The 17,530-nt window shown below is 47.0% G+C and overlaps 1 protein-coding gene across 1 annotated transcript in view; it reads left to right on the top strand.

Moving 5' to 3' along the window:
• DOCK1 (dedicator of cytokinesis 1) overlaps positions 1 to 17,530 on the top strand; it is a 542,405-nt gene that overhangs the window by 453,000 nt on the left and 71,875 nt on the right. The window contains exons 34-35 of the mRNA XM_042780404.1: positions 9,906 to 9,991; positions 10,179 to 10,335. Coding sequence (XP_042636338.1) covers positions 9,906 to 9,991; positions 10,179 to 10,335 — 243 coding nt within the window. The remainder of the gene's footprint in view (positions 1 to 9,905; positions 9,992 to 10,178; positions 10,336 to 17,530) is intronic.

Genomic DNA, 17,530 nt, shown 5'->3' with positions numbered 1-17,530 from the left:
ACATATATATACACATACATATATATGTGTGTGTGTGTGTGTATATATGTATATATATATAAAAGTTGCCATGTCATTTGGAATAGGAGTCCTGGTGGCACAATGATGAAGTGCTTGGCTGCTAACCAAAAGGTTGGCGGTTCGAACCTTCCAGTGGCTCCATAGGAGGAAAACCCGGTGATGTGCTCACATAAACGGTACAACCTAGAAAGTCCTGTGGAATTGACAGGACTGTGGAAAGTCGGAATTGACTCAATGGCACCTGACAACAGCATCACATCTTTAAGAACGGGTGTTAATAATCACATCTTTAAGAGCAGGTGTTAATATGCTGTTGTTTGTAAAATGCACCTGTATGGATGGCATTGGACTTAAAATTAGAGTGGAGGGGAATCTGCTGGATCCAGAAGAAAACCTGCCATTTTCCTCAAGATTCAAAGGCTTGACACTGTTATTAGAATCACAACAGCACCTGTTTCTATGGGGGCTTTTCTGTTCCCCTGCAGTTGCTGTCTTTTGCCCCACAGTCGCAGTGGTCCTACACCTGCATTTCCCCAAGAGTCTCTATCTCTCCAGCCTCCACTTTTGAGAGAAGGGGCATGAATTTTCCCCCAGGACAGTGTGTTCCTGGTCTTGCCCTTGGGCTCACCAGTCTGGCCTCTTAGGGACTGTGCCATGAGTGGTCCCACTGGTGGATGGAGCAGCACAGTCATCTGTCCACATGCTGATTCTCTTGCCTCCTGAGATGCCCTTTCCAGGGCTGCTGCCCAGCCTTCAGCCAGCGTGGTACCATTTGTCCTGGCAGGCACTCATGGGTGGTAAATAAGCCCAGCAAAGGCCTGAGGACTATGATTCTCTAATGCCAAAATGCAGAAAGGACATGGAGGCGGTGCCCTCTGACCTCCTCTAACTTCATGAAGAGGAGAGAGAAGCAGCCCAAAGCTGATTGCCATTAAGACAGAAGTCAGACATGGCACCATCCTCCAGCCTTCTTTCAAATTCTGACATCAACCATCCCTCCCAGGGCACTCTACTTCTCCACTAGGTTCAATACTTTGTTGCATTGGCCACACAGGGCTCACAGACAATACTCATGATTATGGGGTTTATTAGGGAAGTAACAGGCAACAGTTGGGGATCAGGAATGTTCAGGATACAATTCTTTGATCAGGACAGTCTCCCCTTGGCCATACCTGTGAGCATGCCTCTTTGATCTTGGCCTCTTGACCTGACTTCTGCCCTGCTCAGGCAAGTGTTACAAAGCTCTTTTTAGCTCTGCCAATAGGTACATCTAGGTGCATCTCACTCCACCAGCAAGCCTGCTGCCCAAAGGCACTCGGCTTTCTCACTCCGTGGGCTGGCAAGCCTGCCACTCTGTCTCATGTGGAGAACCAAGACCATGGCTAGGAGAGTCATACCAAGTAGTTCATTGCACTGAAGCAAAGGAAAGTCACCTTGGAGGGGCCACATTGTGCAGGAACCTGAGACCAGGCTGATCTTACCCAATGTGGAGGAGTGTCGGTCAGACAGAAGCCTATGGAAATAAGAGGTTCATAGATATCAATGCCCTAGAATTTTTTAGGGACCTTCCCACCTAATGAATAACATGCTTCGGCCGTAGCAGAGCAATGGTCCCTTGAAGACACTGTGAGAGATCTGTGCTGTGTAAATGTCTTCATCTCTCAGTGCTGCTGTAATAGAAATAACAAAAGTGGGTGGCTTGAGTATTCTGTCACAGTCATGTGACATGTATTCTGTCACTGTCTACGAGGCTAGGAATCTGAATTCAGAGGGCGGGCCCTCTGGCTGTCATCTCTGGAGGAAGACCTCTTTCCATTTCAGTAGCCCTGGTGTTTCCGGTTCCTTGGCCATCTCCATGTGGCATCTTTCTGCCTCCTGCTTGTCTCTCTCTGTGCTGCTTTACATGTCTCCAAAGTGATTGGGTTGAGGACACACCGGAAACCCATACTGGCCTCAGTAACATGAAAAAGAAACCCATTTGACCACTTGTGGTAAAGTGGAGGGTCAACGAGAAAGGGGAAGACCCTCAACAAGATGGATTGATACGGTGGCTACAACGATGGGCTCAGGTATAGCGAGGATTGTGGGGCTGGCACAGGACCAGGCAGTGTTTCGTTCTGCTGTACACAGGGTCGCTATGAGTCGGAGATGACTTGACAGCACCTTACAATGGCAACAACATGCCCAAGTGGGACCACATCCACAGGAGTAGGGGTGAGGATTCCAACTCATATTTTGGGGGGACTCAATTTAATTCATAACAATAACATTTTATGATCTCAACGACTCCCCCATCTACTGTCCTCACTGTGGTGTTCACCCCCATTCCTATTTGTGTCATGGTGAGGGCTGCTGCTTTCTTTTGGGGTTTCTTTCCCTTCTTGGTGTCTGCATTGTGGAGACTCTAAGCAGCAGGGAGCCGTGAATACGCCCAACGCGAGTGCCCTGCCCTGTGGTGGTCGTCACTGACCCACAGAGCCTCCAGCCACCCTGCAGCGTCACTCCCTGTTTGCGTGTGATTTCTCTGCCCTGTGCATTCTGGTCAGCACTCCACAAAAGTGCTTTCTTTGCCTTCTCTGTCTCTTCCATTTTCTCTGAGTATCCCCAGTGCTCTCACTGCCCTTCGATATTGGGATTCTGCCAGCGCTTTCTGAGAATCTGTTACGATCCAGGTCCCCACCCCGCCTCGTTCTCCTACACTGCCCTTACGATCCAGGTCCCCACCCCGCCTCGTTCTCCTACACTGCCCTCTCCTGTGTTTCTACCTGAAGGAGCCCTGGTGGTGCAGTGGTTAAGCACTTGGCTACCAACCAAAAGGTCAGTGGTTCTGAATCCACCAGCCACTCCACAGGAGAAAGATGTGGCAGTCTGCTTCCATAAGGATTCCAAAACCAAAAAACCCAACTCACTGCCATCGAGTTGGATCCGACTCTTAACAACCCCTCCTTAGGCTCCCAAGGCTGTATTTCTACAGAAGTAGATTGACCAATATTACACCCTTGGAAACTCTGTGGGACAGTTCTACTCTGTCCTCCAGGGGTGCTGTGAGTTGGGATCCGCTCGACGGCACACAGCAATAATACAGTTACCTGTCCTTCGTCTCTGAGGACATACTCTCTGCCCCCTTTCCTAATAACTCACCAACTCCACACATTGTCCCTGTGGTTGTGCCCACTATTCCTGTCCCCCCATCCCTCCCCTAGTCCCCGAGGAACACATGGACTTCACCTGGGCATTTGGAAAAACATGGCTTTGATTCCTTGTGTGATTCTACTTGTGACAATTCCAGCATCTTCTAAGCCAGCACGGGAGATGTTTTGGGGTATCAGCCCCCCAGCATCCTTTGTTCTATCTACATGGACAGGCCTAGCCATGGTAACATAGGGTGAGTCCTCACCAGGCCTGGCCCCCAAGCAAATAACTCTTTGAGTCTAAGCCTCACTGGACTTGGCTGTGTTAAAAAAAAAAGGGGGGTGGGGGAGCATTCCTTCCTTTCAGTTCCCTCCTGGCATCTTTTTAAAGAATCCCATTTGTTATGCCTTTCGAAAATACAGAACTAACAACTGAGAATTGCAGCAAATGACCACACAGGCTGTAAACCGTTAATAAAAAAGGAATGGAAAAGGCTCCACAGCAAAATAATATTTTCAATCACTGAGCTATTTTCTGTCATCTTTGTGGAAGTCAGGAAAATGCCCCATGACTTCCAGAAATTTCCATTTAGTGCTAACAATATTAGAACGTGAGTAATCTTTCTGGGGCCAGTGTTTCAGCGGTCCTGTTTGAATTATCTCCTGCACTGCCTATGCCTGTAACCTCAATCAAATAATGGAATAACCAAGAGCTTGCTGGTGGGCCGGCGGCGCCAGCCACTTGATGGGAGAAGCCGACGTAGCTCACTCTGCAACGTGAATGAGAGGAAGTTTGGCGGCCGTTTTATCTCATTTGCTCTTGCATTCCTCAAGATTTCTCCTTGGTTGCTTTGTTTTTGCTTTCAGTTTTGAAACAATGCTTACAATTGGTGTTGGGTGCTTTAGGGGGAACAGTGGCTCAAGAATCAGACCTTTAGCTCCACGGGAGGACAGAGAGGTGAGCGCTGCCTCCCTGACTCCAGGAGTTGTGGTCACGTGGAATTCTGCTCTGAGAAACCCTCGGCAAAGAGACGCCAGAGTCCCCTGGTGGCGCAAGGTTGCCCCGCCCAGCGGCCTTCTGGAAGCTGCAGTTCCGCGTCCTCCCCAGCAGTGCCTCAGAAGAAAGGCCTGGTTAGCAGCTTCCAAAACATACGCCATTAAGAGCCCTGGGGAGCACAGTGCTCCTCCAGCACACAGAGGGGCTCCCTGCATCCAAGTCACCCTGGCAACCCCTCCAGCCAAATTCAACAGGACTCTCCACAAGGGCATGACCTGAGGCCACCCCAAAGCCACACCTCCCCCGCACATCTGAAGGCGTCTCGGGCCACAACAGCCGGCAGCCAGTGAGCACAGTCCCCGGCAGGCTGCTCTCTTCGGCTGCGAGCTATCGGGTCTCCAGCCTTCAGAGTCAGCGAGCTGCCTACTTGACGGCCAGGGGGCGTGTGGGACACCAGAGCCCCGCTAAGTGTGTGACTGAGTTTGATTCGGCCAGAGGGATGCAACAGACAGAAATCTGGGTGTTTCCAAGCGCGGGGAGTAAAGCGGAGCATTCAACTGGATCAGTAACTTCCAAGAGGTGGCGCGTGATCTTGGAACGCCGAGGGCTCGGGAACGCCCAGCGTTCTCTCGGCTGACCCTTGCCGGTTCCTCCTTCTTGGCATGTTTTCCACAGAGACGTTCTCCTGCCCACCCTCTGTAGGTGCTAAGAGAAGGCAGTCCCACTGGCTTGGGGAGTGGGCACGTTCCACAGAGAAGTGCTGAAGGCAAGCGGTGGCGCCGTCCTTGGAGCACTGAGACTCCAGGAGGCAGTTTGAAACCAGAGGCAGCTTGGAACCTTGCGAGGACTTTTCGTGGAAAACAGGAGACTGTGGAGCTCTGGGGGGTGAAGAGCAACATTTTACTGAAACTTGTTTGTAAAGGTCAAGACCCCCTGCTGCTCCCATCCTTAAAAGGCCTTATTGGTGGAGTTCAGATTTCATCCACTCATTAGCCCTGTATCGCCTTGGTGAATTGTTCGTGCAAACCCTTCGATCCTGATTCCACGTCCACCGCGCGTCACCATAAGCCCAGATCTGGTGTTCCTGCAGAACGCTCTTGTGGGGTTTACACTTAAAAATGCCTTACAGCATGAGGGATGAATCTAACCCAAAATAAATGTGTGCGTCTCCAGGCAACTGTGATTGGCTTTTGGATTATCCACTCCCAGAGACTTTCGCTCTGTGGCCTCTTAAATCAGAACCCATAGCTCAGGGTTAACTGTGGTGAAAGCAGGGGTTCCTTCCTTTCTAATCGAGTTGATAACAAAGTCAGTCCGCCCTTGGAAACAGCCCCCACTGCACTGGGGTCACTGTGACAGCAGCCTTCCAGGGGGCGTTGTTGTCCTGTTGTGTTGCAGTCTCTTGGGGGGGCTGTTAGTATCAGATGCTTAGAGACACTCTGTTGTATATTTAAAGTTGGACTCTGTGGATATTTTTGTAGCAATATTGGTGATTCAGAAAAGAGCAGAAAATACAGGCCTGCACTGCTTAACGTCCATTCGGGCAATGTCTAACCACGTCTGCATCAGTGGTCCCCTAAGTTTATAACAGAGTTCAGAAATCCCCATCAGAGAACAGGATATAACTAACGCAACAGCTTAACCTGCACGAAACACATGTATCTCATGTCTCTTATGTACATAGGGATGGTGCTGCCCGGCATGTAATGGAACAGCACATATATAACCTGTAACATACTGTCCTGATAGCCATCCTAAACACCTGTATTACTGCCTTATGTCTGTATGTATGCACCTCACTGTCGATGTAAAAAGTTTACTGTGTGACGGTATAGGCTTCAACTTGTAGGCAGCAGCATCCAATCTCACGTACTGTGCACCTCTTGAGTGTCGTAAAGTTCTCTCTCTCTGTTTAATTTTCTTTCTAAAATGCTACCGTGAAGGGTATCACAGCTCCCAAATGTAGCCAAAGCAGTGCTTGGGATGGGAGCAGCAAAGAAAGGTCAATGTGGAACAAGGTTATTAGACAACAAGAAGGTGGCAACTGTTGTTGACAATGTAGACATGTTGCCCTCCACCATCACAACGTTCCCCAAAAACAAAACCATATCCAGGCTGGTGAGGGAACAGCTCCACTGAAAGCTACGAGGCTGATGGCAGCGTGAGGGGCCCTAGATCAGATGGGGAGAAGCTGTCACGCATGTGGACCAAACGTAAGGGTGAATCCCTCTCACCATGTTGGCAGTCACTGCTGAGGCACAAAGCTAGTTCAGGATCCTTAAAGAAAAAGCAGGTCCAGCCTATGATGGTGTTCGCACAACGTCCAAATCATATAATGTCTGATTTCCCAGAACATACCAGGGACATTAAGTGAAGCATGACTGTGTGATGATGCTGCTCCCTTCCCTGTGAGCCTCTGCCACGGTTTGAGCAACACAGTAGAGCCTTGCTAATTTATCCCAAGGATAGAAAACCCTGTTGCAAACTGCAGACTGCCTGTGCTTACATGATAGATACTAAACACAGTTTTTATGAAACCTGCTCTCTCAGCAAAAGTACTTTCTCTAATTTATCTGGACAGGGTCATTTCATTCTGATTATGATAACAGTTCACAGCACACTAACCAATTGATTCTTGTGTATTCTGTAAAATAAATGAACAGAGGCCCTCGAATTAGCAGCTATCTATGGATCTCTGGCATTGAATCCTTGCTGATAAACAGAACGAGGTTGCCAGGTGTTTGCAAATTACTTAGTTTAGACTAGAAGTTAGTAAAATTAGAATCAGCTGTGTTCCTCTGATTTACTAATCACTCATCCACCCTTTTGGAAAACATTAAACCCATCAGTCAAAATTTGCTAAGCAGCTTGCTGAAGGAGATGGGGCATTCGTCTTGGCTGGGTTTGTGACAGCTAGGTTTACCAGGAAGCACTGGAAATATGCTGTTCTCATAAAACAGACTCCAAACCCCAATGCCCCCAACTGACTAGTGATGAGTGATCTCAGTGCTTATGTGTGTTTGCACATGAGAGGAAGGGGCACATTGTAGATACTCATTAACCATGTACGGAACTGGCTAATGTGTTTTAATTGGATTTCGTCTTCTTTGTGCATCTCGACTATTTGTTCTGAAGCATCAGCATTCACTGCTGGCCTTATCTTGGGAGTTCCCATTATGGTGCCATCTTGGATTGGGGCTGCCTTGGAATGCCAGTTCTTGGGCGAGTCACAAGCTGCCTCCCTTTTGTTGGAATCCAGAAGGCACTGCCTTTTGCAGAATTCTTTTCTGTGAAGAAGGAGCTCTGGTGGTGCAGTGCCTAAGGCACTTGACTGCTAACCGGAAGGTTGGTGATTGAAACCCACCAGCCACTTCACAGAAGGAAGACTGGGCAATTTACTTCCGTAAAGATTTACCATCTCAGAACCCAAAGGGGTTCGCTATGAGTCGGAGTCAACTTGATGGCAGTGAGGTTTTTTTTTTTTTTTTTTGGTTTCTGTGAAGAGCAGGGTAATAGTGGGTTAGCATCTCCAGGTTATTTCACAGCAAAAGTCATTATCATGAGACTTCAGGTGGAAAGAAAAATAAGCAAGTTGTTTCTTCTTCAGCAGACCATCTTTTTTTCTGTGTTCCTAAAATCTCTGAACTGTTTAAGCCAAACAGAATCAAAGGGGGTATTTATTTTGGGGGAGGAGACAGTGCAGAAGACCAAGAAGAAGATCGAAGGGATTCGGGAAGGTCTGGTTGCTGTGATGTTGCTGACTCCTTGATGTTAAGCAAGAATCAATACTTCACTCCAGTCTCGTCTTAAGCCTTTGTTTCATCTGTAGCAGGAATTCAGTTGTGGCTTCAGGCATGTGTCTATGCCAGGGTCACACCAGACCCGTTGCCTTCCCCTGCCCAGGGGGAAGGACCCAGCAATCAGCTGTGCTTGCAACAGCACCAGCCCCGTCCCGCAAGTCAGCGTCAGGAGATGGTGCGTGAGCTGTTTCCCACTGGGCTTGGCGTGGCCAAGGGACAGGTTGTGTCTTTACAACGCACTGGCCCTCCTGCGCTGAGAATTTAGCAGCTCCCTCCAATGTAACACCAACTCTTTCCAAATAATTTCTGTGCACACAGCACCTTCATTCCATTAGAGCATCAACATCAGGCACAGTTCAAGGAGTTGGGGATACAGCAATGACCAAGGAACAAGAAAACTTTGCTCTCATCCACCTTGAATTCTTATGGGATCTTCAAGGGGTTTGTTACCCAGAAGACTAGGTGTTTGAGCAGGCGTTTTAAAGGGGTCCCAGAGCCCCTTGCGTTCCTGCCGTGGATGCTTGCTTTCTGAACCCTGAGTCACCTGTTAACTTTCTTCACTCCTCCTTTGGCCACCTTCTTTCCATTCAGAGTGCAGCTATCTCCCTCTCCCTGGGCACTAACCTCTCCTAGCCCTCCTCACACCTGGCACCGGTTGATGGGTAACCTTGGGATGCATGCAGCAGAGGTGCTCGTGTGGCTGGATTCCCGGTCCCAGGAAGCCATGGATTCTGTCAATGATGGGTGGCGAGTATGGGGAAACATTGCCATCATTATCAGGGGAGTTACCTCAAGCCCAGCCAACAGTGGGCTGTTGAAAACCTTCTGGGAACTTGAACCTCCTCAGAATGTAGAGTTTTGGGAAGACATGGGTGTGAGAGACCTTGAGTCCGTTCTGAAGGCCTCCCCCTGCAGCTCAAGGCTCTACTGGGAAGCTCTGGGGAGTGAGAGGCCGGGAGAGGGAGCTACTAAAGGGATGTGCCTGTCAATCTGCAGAGAGGTGTTGGTTTCCTGGGGCTGCTGCTACAAAGTCCCACAAACATGGTGGCTTCACACAACAGAAATATATTCGCTTACAAGACCAGAAGTCCAAAATAAGGAGGTCGGCAAAGCCATGTTGCTCCTGGAGGCTCTAGGGGAGGGCCTTCCTCGCCTCTGCAGCTTCTCGTGGCTCTAGGCATCCCTTGGTTGTGGCTGCATCCCTCAGTCTCTGCCTCTGTCTTCATGCGGCCTTGTCTGTGTCTTTTCTTCTTCTGTCCCTTATAAGGACACTTGCATTGCCCTTAGAGTCCACCCAGATCATCCAGAAAGGTTTCATCTCGAGATTCTTAGCTTACTTATATCCGCAAAGACCCTATTTCCAGATGAGGTCCCATTCACAGCTGTATCAAATTGGACTTGTCTTTTTAGGCAACATAATCCAACATTGTCTCACTTATTTTAAAAAAACTGTTTTCTGAACCGGAGTGAGATCTTTTCCAAGGGCCCACCAGGAAGTGGCAGTGAAGTGGCCCTTCGGTGTTTTCAGGTTGCAGAGAACTCTTTGCTGGCAAATGGAACGCCATCTGCTGCATCAACCGAGCTGTTTCCGTTGCAGCTTGTTCTTAGAGATGAAGCTCAGGGGCTTGCCCGTGTTGCTCCTTGATTTTGTTTCCTCTGGTTTTCTTGTCTTCCTTTCTGTGCTTCTTCCTCCTCTTTCAGAATTAGCTCTTCTTGCTCCTCTTTCGGAATTTTGGGGCTTCAACAATGAGAGAAGGACAGCGAAAGCTTCCTGATGGGGGTCCTCTGAAATCTCCAGGGCTCAGGGACGGTGACTCTCAGATGAAATCGGGCTTCAGAGGCCATGGGTAATGGTCTGATGACGGACCCTCGCCAGTTTATGTGCCGTTGACGCTCAAGTCTGAAGATGAACGATCCACCATGCTGATTATTTATGCTTCCTCTGTTTAATTATAGTTTGAAAATGAGATCATCACCAAACTGGATCATGAAGTGGAAGGAGGCAGAGGAGATGAGCAGTACAAAGTGTTATTTGATAAAATGTAAGTGTTGATTAACAGTGGGATTTATTTCAGAATATAGCCAGAGAGACTGTAATTAGACGACCATGAACTCTGTAGCCCAGAAATAATTAAAATGTGTTAATAATGGAAAATATTTTAAATTGCACCTCCATCAAGTTTCTTTCTCTGAGTGTGATTAACAAGGTGTGTCTAATTATTTTCCCAGCCTCTTGGAGCACTGCAGGAAGCATAAATACCTCGCCAAGACGGGAGAAACTTTTGTCAAACTTGTTGTGCGTCTGATGGAAAGACTTTTGGATTACAGAACTATTATGCATGACGAGAACAAAGAAAACCGCATGAGCTGTACTGTCAATGTGCTGGTGAGTGAGGCGTTCGTTAAGTTTCCAGCCCTCCCAGCAAGCCAAAAGCTGAACCAGGAAGTTCAAAAGCCACCGAACTTCCCATGGCTCCTTGTTCCCTCAGCTGTCCCAGGGAGGGAATAATGAAGATTGCTTTGGTGGTGCAGTGATTAAGCACTCAACTGTTAACCAAAAGGCCGACAGTTCAAACCCACCAGTCCTTGGGAGAAAGATGAGGCAGTCTGTTTCCATAAAGGTTTACAGCCTTGGAAACTCTATGAGGCAGTTCTACTCTGTCTCCTAGGGTGACTATAGGGTCTCAGAATCGACTTGACAGCAGTGGGTGGATTACACATCCACTCTGCACAAGGGGTACCCTCTGACCCTCTGGATGCCTCCCCATGGTTTTGTCCATTGTTAAGAATGACGAGCCATCTCATTTTGTAACCAAGGTAGCACCAGCACTGGTTACAGTTCTTAACTGCTTTGCTGTTTGGAGATTTATAAATATGGCATTTAGCAGGTTGAATAGGAGCCCCCCAAAAGATTGTCTATGCCCTAATCCGAGGAACCTGTGAACGTGACCTTATTGCAAAAGAAGATCTTTGCAGATATAATGAAGATCTTGAGATGAGCTCATCCTGGATACCTGAGTGGGTCCCAAATTCAATGACAAGTGTCCTTACAAGAGACAGAAGAGGTGAAGACACAGACACAGATGTGAAAGTCATGAGAAGACAGAGGAAGAGATGGAAGTGATGCAGCCCCAAGTCCAAGAACAGCTGACACCACCAGAAGCTGGAAGAGGCGAGGAAAGAGGGAGCCTAGGCCTGCCGACATCTTGACTCACACTTCTAGTTTCCAGAATTATGAGAGAATAAACTTCTGTTGTTCAAGCCACGACATGTGTGGTACTTTGTTATGGCAGCCATAGGAAACTCAAACATGGCAGTGTCAACAGCAGGTGACTTGGGTGAACTTGGCTGCTGCCATCTCATGGGCCTCTTGTGCACCTGCTTGTTGCTAGGATAAGGGGGGGGGGGGGTTCTGTGACTCTCCCCCTTCCTGAAATAGTTGTGGCCCCACTGATGCACATCCAGGAAGTGTGTTAGGCCAGGTGAGCTTAGAGGAAGGGTAATGAGCAAGGTCAGCGCAGTGGCTGAATAGCCTCATGGCTCCCAGCAGCCACACAACTCCGCCATTGAACTTCAGATGACACCACCTCAGCCTCCTCAGCCGCTCCCAGCAGGAGCCACAAAGACAGACTCTTGGCCCTTTTCCTTAACTTCTCCTGCCTCTCCCGAGGCAAAAATGTAAGAAGACATACTCCAACTTGGTTGTCCTCACCTCCCTTTTGTCTTCCCAACCAACCACTGGCCTCCAGATTTCCAATTGCCACTCCTGATCTTTGGACAACACGTGGACACTTATGCCCCCATGTCCACATCTGCCTTTGGTGTGAACTTTTCGGTACTTTGCTCTCACTGAAATGGGTATTTCTGCCAGGAGAAATGTGACAGATCATCCGTTCTTTAGAGAGTCACTGACGATGTTGGGATTCAAATGATAGACAGAGGGGACCATGCTCACTGTGCATTCATTTGGGTATCAGTCTGTGCTTAGCCATGGGGATGCCAAAGCTGAAAGGTATGAGCAGTCTCCCATTCATCTGTGGCTGGGCAACCTGTTCTGGCTAATGATGGACATTTTTTGGAAGAAATTTTCTTTTCCTCAAAAATCAAAAAACTTTTATATGCACATCATAAGGGCCGTGGGCAGCTACTGAGTTGGCTGGTCTCTGCTGCCTGTCCCTGTGATTTGGCCCTGATTAGTTTTATCTTTCCCCTTACCTGGAGACTGACTGTGTGTAACACAGGTCAGAGGGGTTCTGCCCTAAGTATGCTCAGGAACGAACCTGGCCCTTGCTTCATTGTCTTCTTGCATTCTTGTACTATCCAAAGTACTTTATCATGTCAAGGGGGCTGACATGAAATAGAAATCAGTATTTTTCTGTGGAAAATAAAGGGAAACCTTTTCAAAATAATTTCTTACTGTGAACATAATTCTATAATGTTTCTGTTCAATCCCTGCAGTGAAGACCGGGGCAGATTGATGTTCAGAATGAAGAATTAATCATGCATTTTTCAGGTTTCTGACTTTGATCATGAGGCCACTGTTTATTTTAAGCAGGATCTCATATGTTCATGGAGGCACGAAGCCTGCTGGAGATGTGGTGGCCTGCTCTGAACATCCTGTCATGCCACCCAGTCCCGGGCCAGGAAACAAACGCGGTGAAATGCAATCTGCACTCCTGGTTCCCGGTGTTACCATATGTTCCTCTTTCACATGCAGCCTGACTCAGGCGCTACCTATTTTTACCGCTGTCAGCATGAGCTAGGTTTTAACTAAGAAATACACCCGGGATTCCTGAGATTATCTGATGTTATTAGCTTCCTTCTAATTAGGATCCTGAATCATTCCGTCCACAGCCAAGTGTTCTATTCTTAACCATTTCCTGGGGATGATAGCATGGGTCCCAACCTCCTATCACAATTCTTTTATCTTAAAAATAAAATGCACCTGCGGATTAAAGAGAAACAAGGAAAGCGCCACTCACCAGCTAGGTGTCCTGTCACTCCGTAGTCACCGTCCTGCTCAGCATTAGTCACGTGTGCATCTAAGTTTTATGTATATATAATCAAGTGTTTTATATATATGTGAATTAAGTGTTTATATATATACGTATATATGTACACACATATATGTGTATGTATATATGTGTGTGTGTATATAAACGTATATAATTCAGGGAGCTCCGGTGGCATAGTGCCTAAGGTATTTGACTGCTAACCAGAAGGCTGGCAGTTCAAACCCACCAGCCACTCCCCAGAAGGAAGACTGGGCAATCTACTTCCATAGAGGTACTGCTTCAGAAACCAAAGGAGGTGTCACAGTGAGTCAGAATTGACTCTGTAGCAGTGAGGTTGTTTTTTTTTTTTTTAATATATATAATTAAGTCTCCCTCTTTCTATATATATATATATTATATGTATACACATATATCTATATTTTAAGATGTATATATATATAGAGAGAGATTCTCCTGATTTCTTCTTATCTTTTCTCCTGATACTTCTTTATGGGAAAAAAAATAGTAGAGGTGTATCACCAAGCACAAATCCTCCTGACATCCTAAAATTAAAAGATAAAATAAAGAACAAGAATTTGTTAATGCAATTTCAGTCCATTGCCAAGTTCCCTTTAGAACGATTGCTGGGCTTAGAACCAGTGCTGGGCTTGCTCTCTTAAAAGTTGTGTGGGACATTCTAAGTTGTGTGGGCTCATTAGTGTCCTATTCTTTCTTGGACATAAAATAGTGGCCATCTAAGATGCAACTGTTGGTTTGTATTCATCAGGAGTAAAAGACAATGAAGAAAGTTCAAGACTCAGAGAAAGAACCGGAACATAGGCCTGTCTCCTTGACCTACAGCCTCCTCAACCTTGTGACCAGAACTGCATGATGTCTGGCCACCACTACCAGATGTTTGATCGGGGGCACCGTGGAGGGATCCTGGTGGAAAGGGAGGAGGATGTGGAGCAGAATTTCAAATTCTCAAAATATCCAGACTTACTGGGCCCACTGAGACTGAAGGAATCCCAGAGACTGTTGTCCTGAGACACTCTCTGAACTTTGAGCAGAAATTTTCCTCTGAAGTCACCTTTGAATTAAACAGCCAAAACCAAAACCAAACTCACTGCCATCGAGTTGGCTCCAACTCACAGCGACCCCTCCTTGGGTTCGCTTTGCAGTAAAGATGAGGGGCTTAGAGGTAGGGAGCTGCATGAATGGGGATGGAGCAGCTAGAACAGAAATAGTGAGAATGGTGACACCAACTGAAGGCTAGCACCATTACCCCTGAACGTACGTGTAGAAATTGCTGAATGGGAACCTGTTTAGCTAGGTATAGTTCCACCAATGATTCAATAACGCAAATGCAATGCACTGCTGTTGAGTTGAATCTGACTCATAGTGACCCCTCCTTGGGTTTCTGAGGCAATATCATTACGGAAGTAGATTGCCCAACCTTCCTTCCAAGGAGCAGCTGGTGGGTTTGAACTGCCAGCCTTCTGGTTAACAGTCAAATGCCTTACGTACTATGCCATCAGAGCTCCTAATGATTCAATAAGATATTGAAATAAACTAAAGAAATAAGAGACCTGGGCTGCCCCTGTATGCGGTGACCTAACCCCCCCCCCTTTAACCTCTCCCTATAAACATGGCTGCATGTATATGGACTCTGGACAGAATTCACATTTGTGGTTCTTCAACTAGAATTTCACTACCACCTCCTAATCAAACAATCTTTAATTATCAATCAATAACTCTGTGTATCATTTAGTTGGATGCCATTATCAACCCTGACCATCTCTAAGAGGGTAGAAACATTGTTATTTTAGAGATGGCAGTTATTCTCATCATGGGCCCTTTACAAGGTCTTGGACTGGGATTCTAAAAAACCTTTGTATATATTTGAATCATTAATAAGTACAGAATTAGAAATTATGCAAATGTGTAGGTTCTGAAAGGTCAGAACCTAAGCAGTGGACCCCAGATGGGGAATGGGTCCTGGTGGGTTCCTACAGGAGCTCTGAGCCTGGAGTTGACATCAGTCCTGGTGTGGAGAGGACTTGAGAGAGAACCACTGGAGGGGTGTTAGGGGGTGGATGCAGGATAGCTGTCCACAAGCCCAGAATGGAGAGCAAGGGCACCGTGAACTTTTACGGAAGAAACTCAAAGTTTTATATAGATGTCGGGATCTGAGACAAGCGAGCTGCCACTCTGGTGAGGTTTTGAAGATCCCAGAAAGGGACAGAACTTGATGCAGGCAGGAAGCAGAGAGCCTTTCCATATCAGGCAGAGAGGAATGACAATCACATGCCATCCCCATTGTGAAATTGTCAAGAAACACGATCAAAAACTTAGGAAAGGTTTCAAATATGAGTACAAAGGGGCTGGTGTACGGTAGTTCCTCGTACATGCTGGCGGCCAGGTTGCGGTGGAGGGTTCAGACCCGGCCTTTGGTAGATTATCTTTGCCACATTGCTCTGAGTTGTCAGATGAATCAGATGGCGTCCAGGACACAAATGCAGCCAAGTAAGAGGATCTGGGTGGCTTCTTTAAGCAGTGTCCCTCCCCCCTTACTTTCTGCACTTACTTATCAGTTCTTTGCAGAAAGACCGAGCTTGGAAACGATGCCTTTCTTCCTAGTGAAATTGGCCAGCTCGCTTTATATTATTAGATACGTGGATGTCTGTACAGTGGTGATGTTTGCTAGTTCCCTCAGATTCTAGAGTTCTGAGGTAGCTTCTCAGGTGGTAAATTTCACAGTGAAAGTGACTGTGATGCCCCCAAGCCTTCACCCCTTGTTAGGTGACTTCTCTGTACCTTTCCGGTACCTCCTGTATGACAAGATTTTGAAGTGTTTGCAGAAATATTCCCATCAAGATAATTGTGATTGAGATGGTTTTGCTGAGGCGAAAGATACTTTACAGAAATATGTAGAAATAACCCATTGGTTGTAATCTGTGAAATAACCCTTCCCAGTCAGTGCTTATTCACAGTGGGGTTTTGAAGGTGGCAGCCACCTTTCTTTCTGTGGTTGAGACATTTTGGGAGGTGTGCCTGTCTGTCCTGAACAGGCCCATCCAACAGAACTTCGCTGGGGATGTACCATCCCTGTGCTTTCTGGTACGGTGATGCCAGCGACATGTGGCTCTTGCCCACAGACTGTATGACAAGTACTGCTGGGAAAGTATATTTTTAATTTGATTTTACTGTAACTAAATTTGCTTTGTATGAACATGTATGTGGCTAGTGGCTACCATGTTGGCTGGCTCAGGGCTAAGATGTCATCTCATCTGTTGCTGAAGGGAGGCTCCTGCTGAGGCAGGACACAGTTTCAAATCATATTGATGATGCTTATTCCCACGTTTGAGATCTTCAAAAAAAATTAAAACTTTTTGCCTCAAAATAGATTGAAGGGTTAAGATGCCAATGGCCAGTGTACCTCCTGTGCAGCCACACCTGTCCCCCAGGGGAGATCTGTGTGTTCATATGATGCAGAACAGGTTTCAGCAGAGCTTCCAAATGCAGTCGGAGAAAAGACCTGGTAACATCACAGAAAATAGCCAATGACTCGCTGCAGTCTGACCTGCAGCCGATCATGGGATAGCAGAGGACCAGGCAGCACGTTGTTCCACTGTGCGTGAGAACCGGCAGGCTGGACTGGACGAGAAGCAGAAGAGGACACCATGTCCTTCAACGGTTCCTTGTTTTCACTGAAGACACTTGACTTCTAAATGACAAAAGTAGAGTTTAGTTGCAATAATTTTCAAAGTGTAGTACATATAATGAGAAGAGAAAGAGCAAAGAAAATAAAAAATGAAGTCAAGAAAGGCTTTGCAACATGGGTATAGGGACGGATAGATGGGTGAACAAGCTAAACAATTAGGTATGTCTAAATGGAGAGTGTATCCAAGATCATATATAGGGTTGGCAGACAATGGGCCGATAAGTTCATGTGAATGATCAGAATTCCCAGGTGTATAGTAGAGCTGACAAGGGGCAAGGTTGTGGTCATTACTTGGTCACAGCCAGCTACCCAGAGGGACCGAGTAGTTGATCCTGTGGGCTTGGGACCATAGTCGCAGGGGACATCAAGCTCAATTGGCATAACATACTATACAAAACATTGTTCCACCTACTACTTTGGCGAGTAGCGACTGGGACCTTAAAAATTAGGAAGCTGCCATCTAGATGCAACAACAGGTCTCTCCTCGTCAAGAAGAAAGAAGAAAACCAAAATTAATGGAAACAATCAGTCCTAGCGACTGGTACACCATCCGATCTGCAACCTATACAACTATGAGACCAGAAGAACTAGATGGTGCCCAGCTACCACTGCCATCCACTTGGAAGGGATGTAGGAGATCCTACATAAAGAGGGAGAACAATGTGGTACAAAACTCAAAATCGTTTGGAGGCAAAAAAAAAGAAAAGAAGGTGGGGACCAGGTTTGCTGGTCCAATGGAGCCTGGTGTAACCACTGAGACTATGGCCCCTAGTTGCCCTTCAGGTCTGGAATTGAACCCACAACTGTGGTTTCCAGCCAAACAAAGTACAGGCATGTGAGTTAAACATTTACCTCAAGTAGAC

This window comes from Orycteropus afer, unplaced genomic scaffold (assembly GCF_000298275.1).
Source record: "Orycteropus afer afer isolate SDZICR_OR568_19922 unplaced genomic scaffold, OryAfe1.0 scaffold00038, whole genome shotgun sequence".
In the NCBI taxonomy this organism is placed as follows: domain Eukaryota; kingdom Metazoa; phylum Chordata; class Mammalia; order Tubulidentata; family Orycteropodidae; genus Orycteropus; species Orycteropus afer.
Note: the sequence above shows the minus strand (reverse complement) of the source record. Positions and strands in the feature narration are given on the sequence as shown.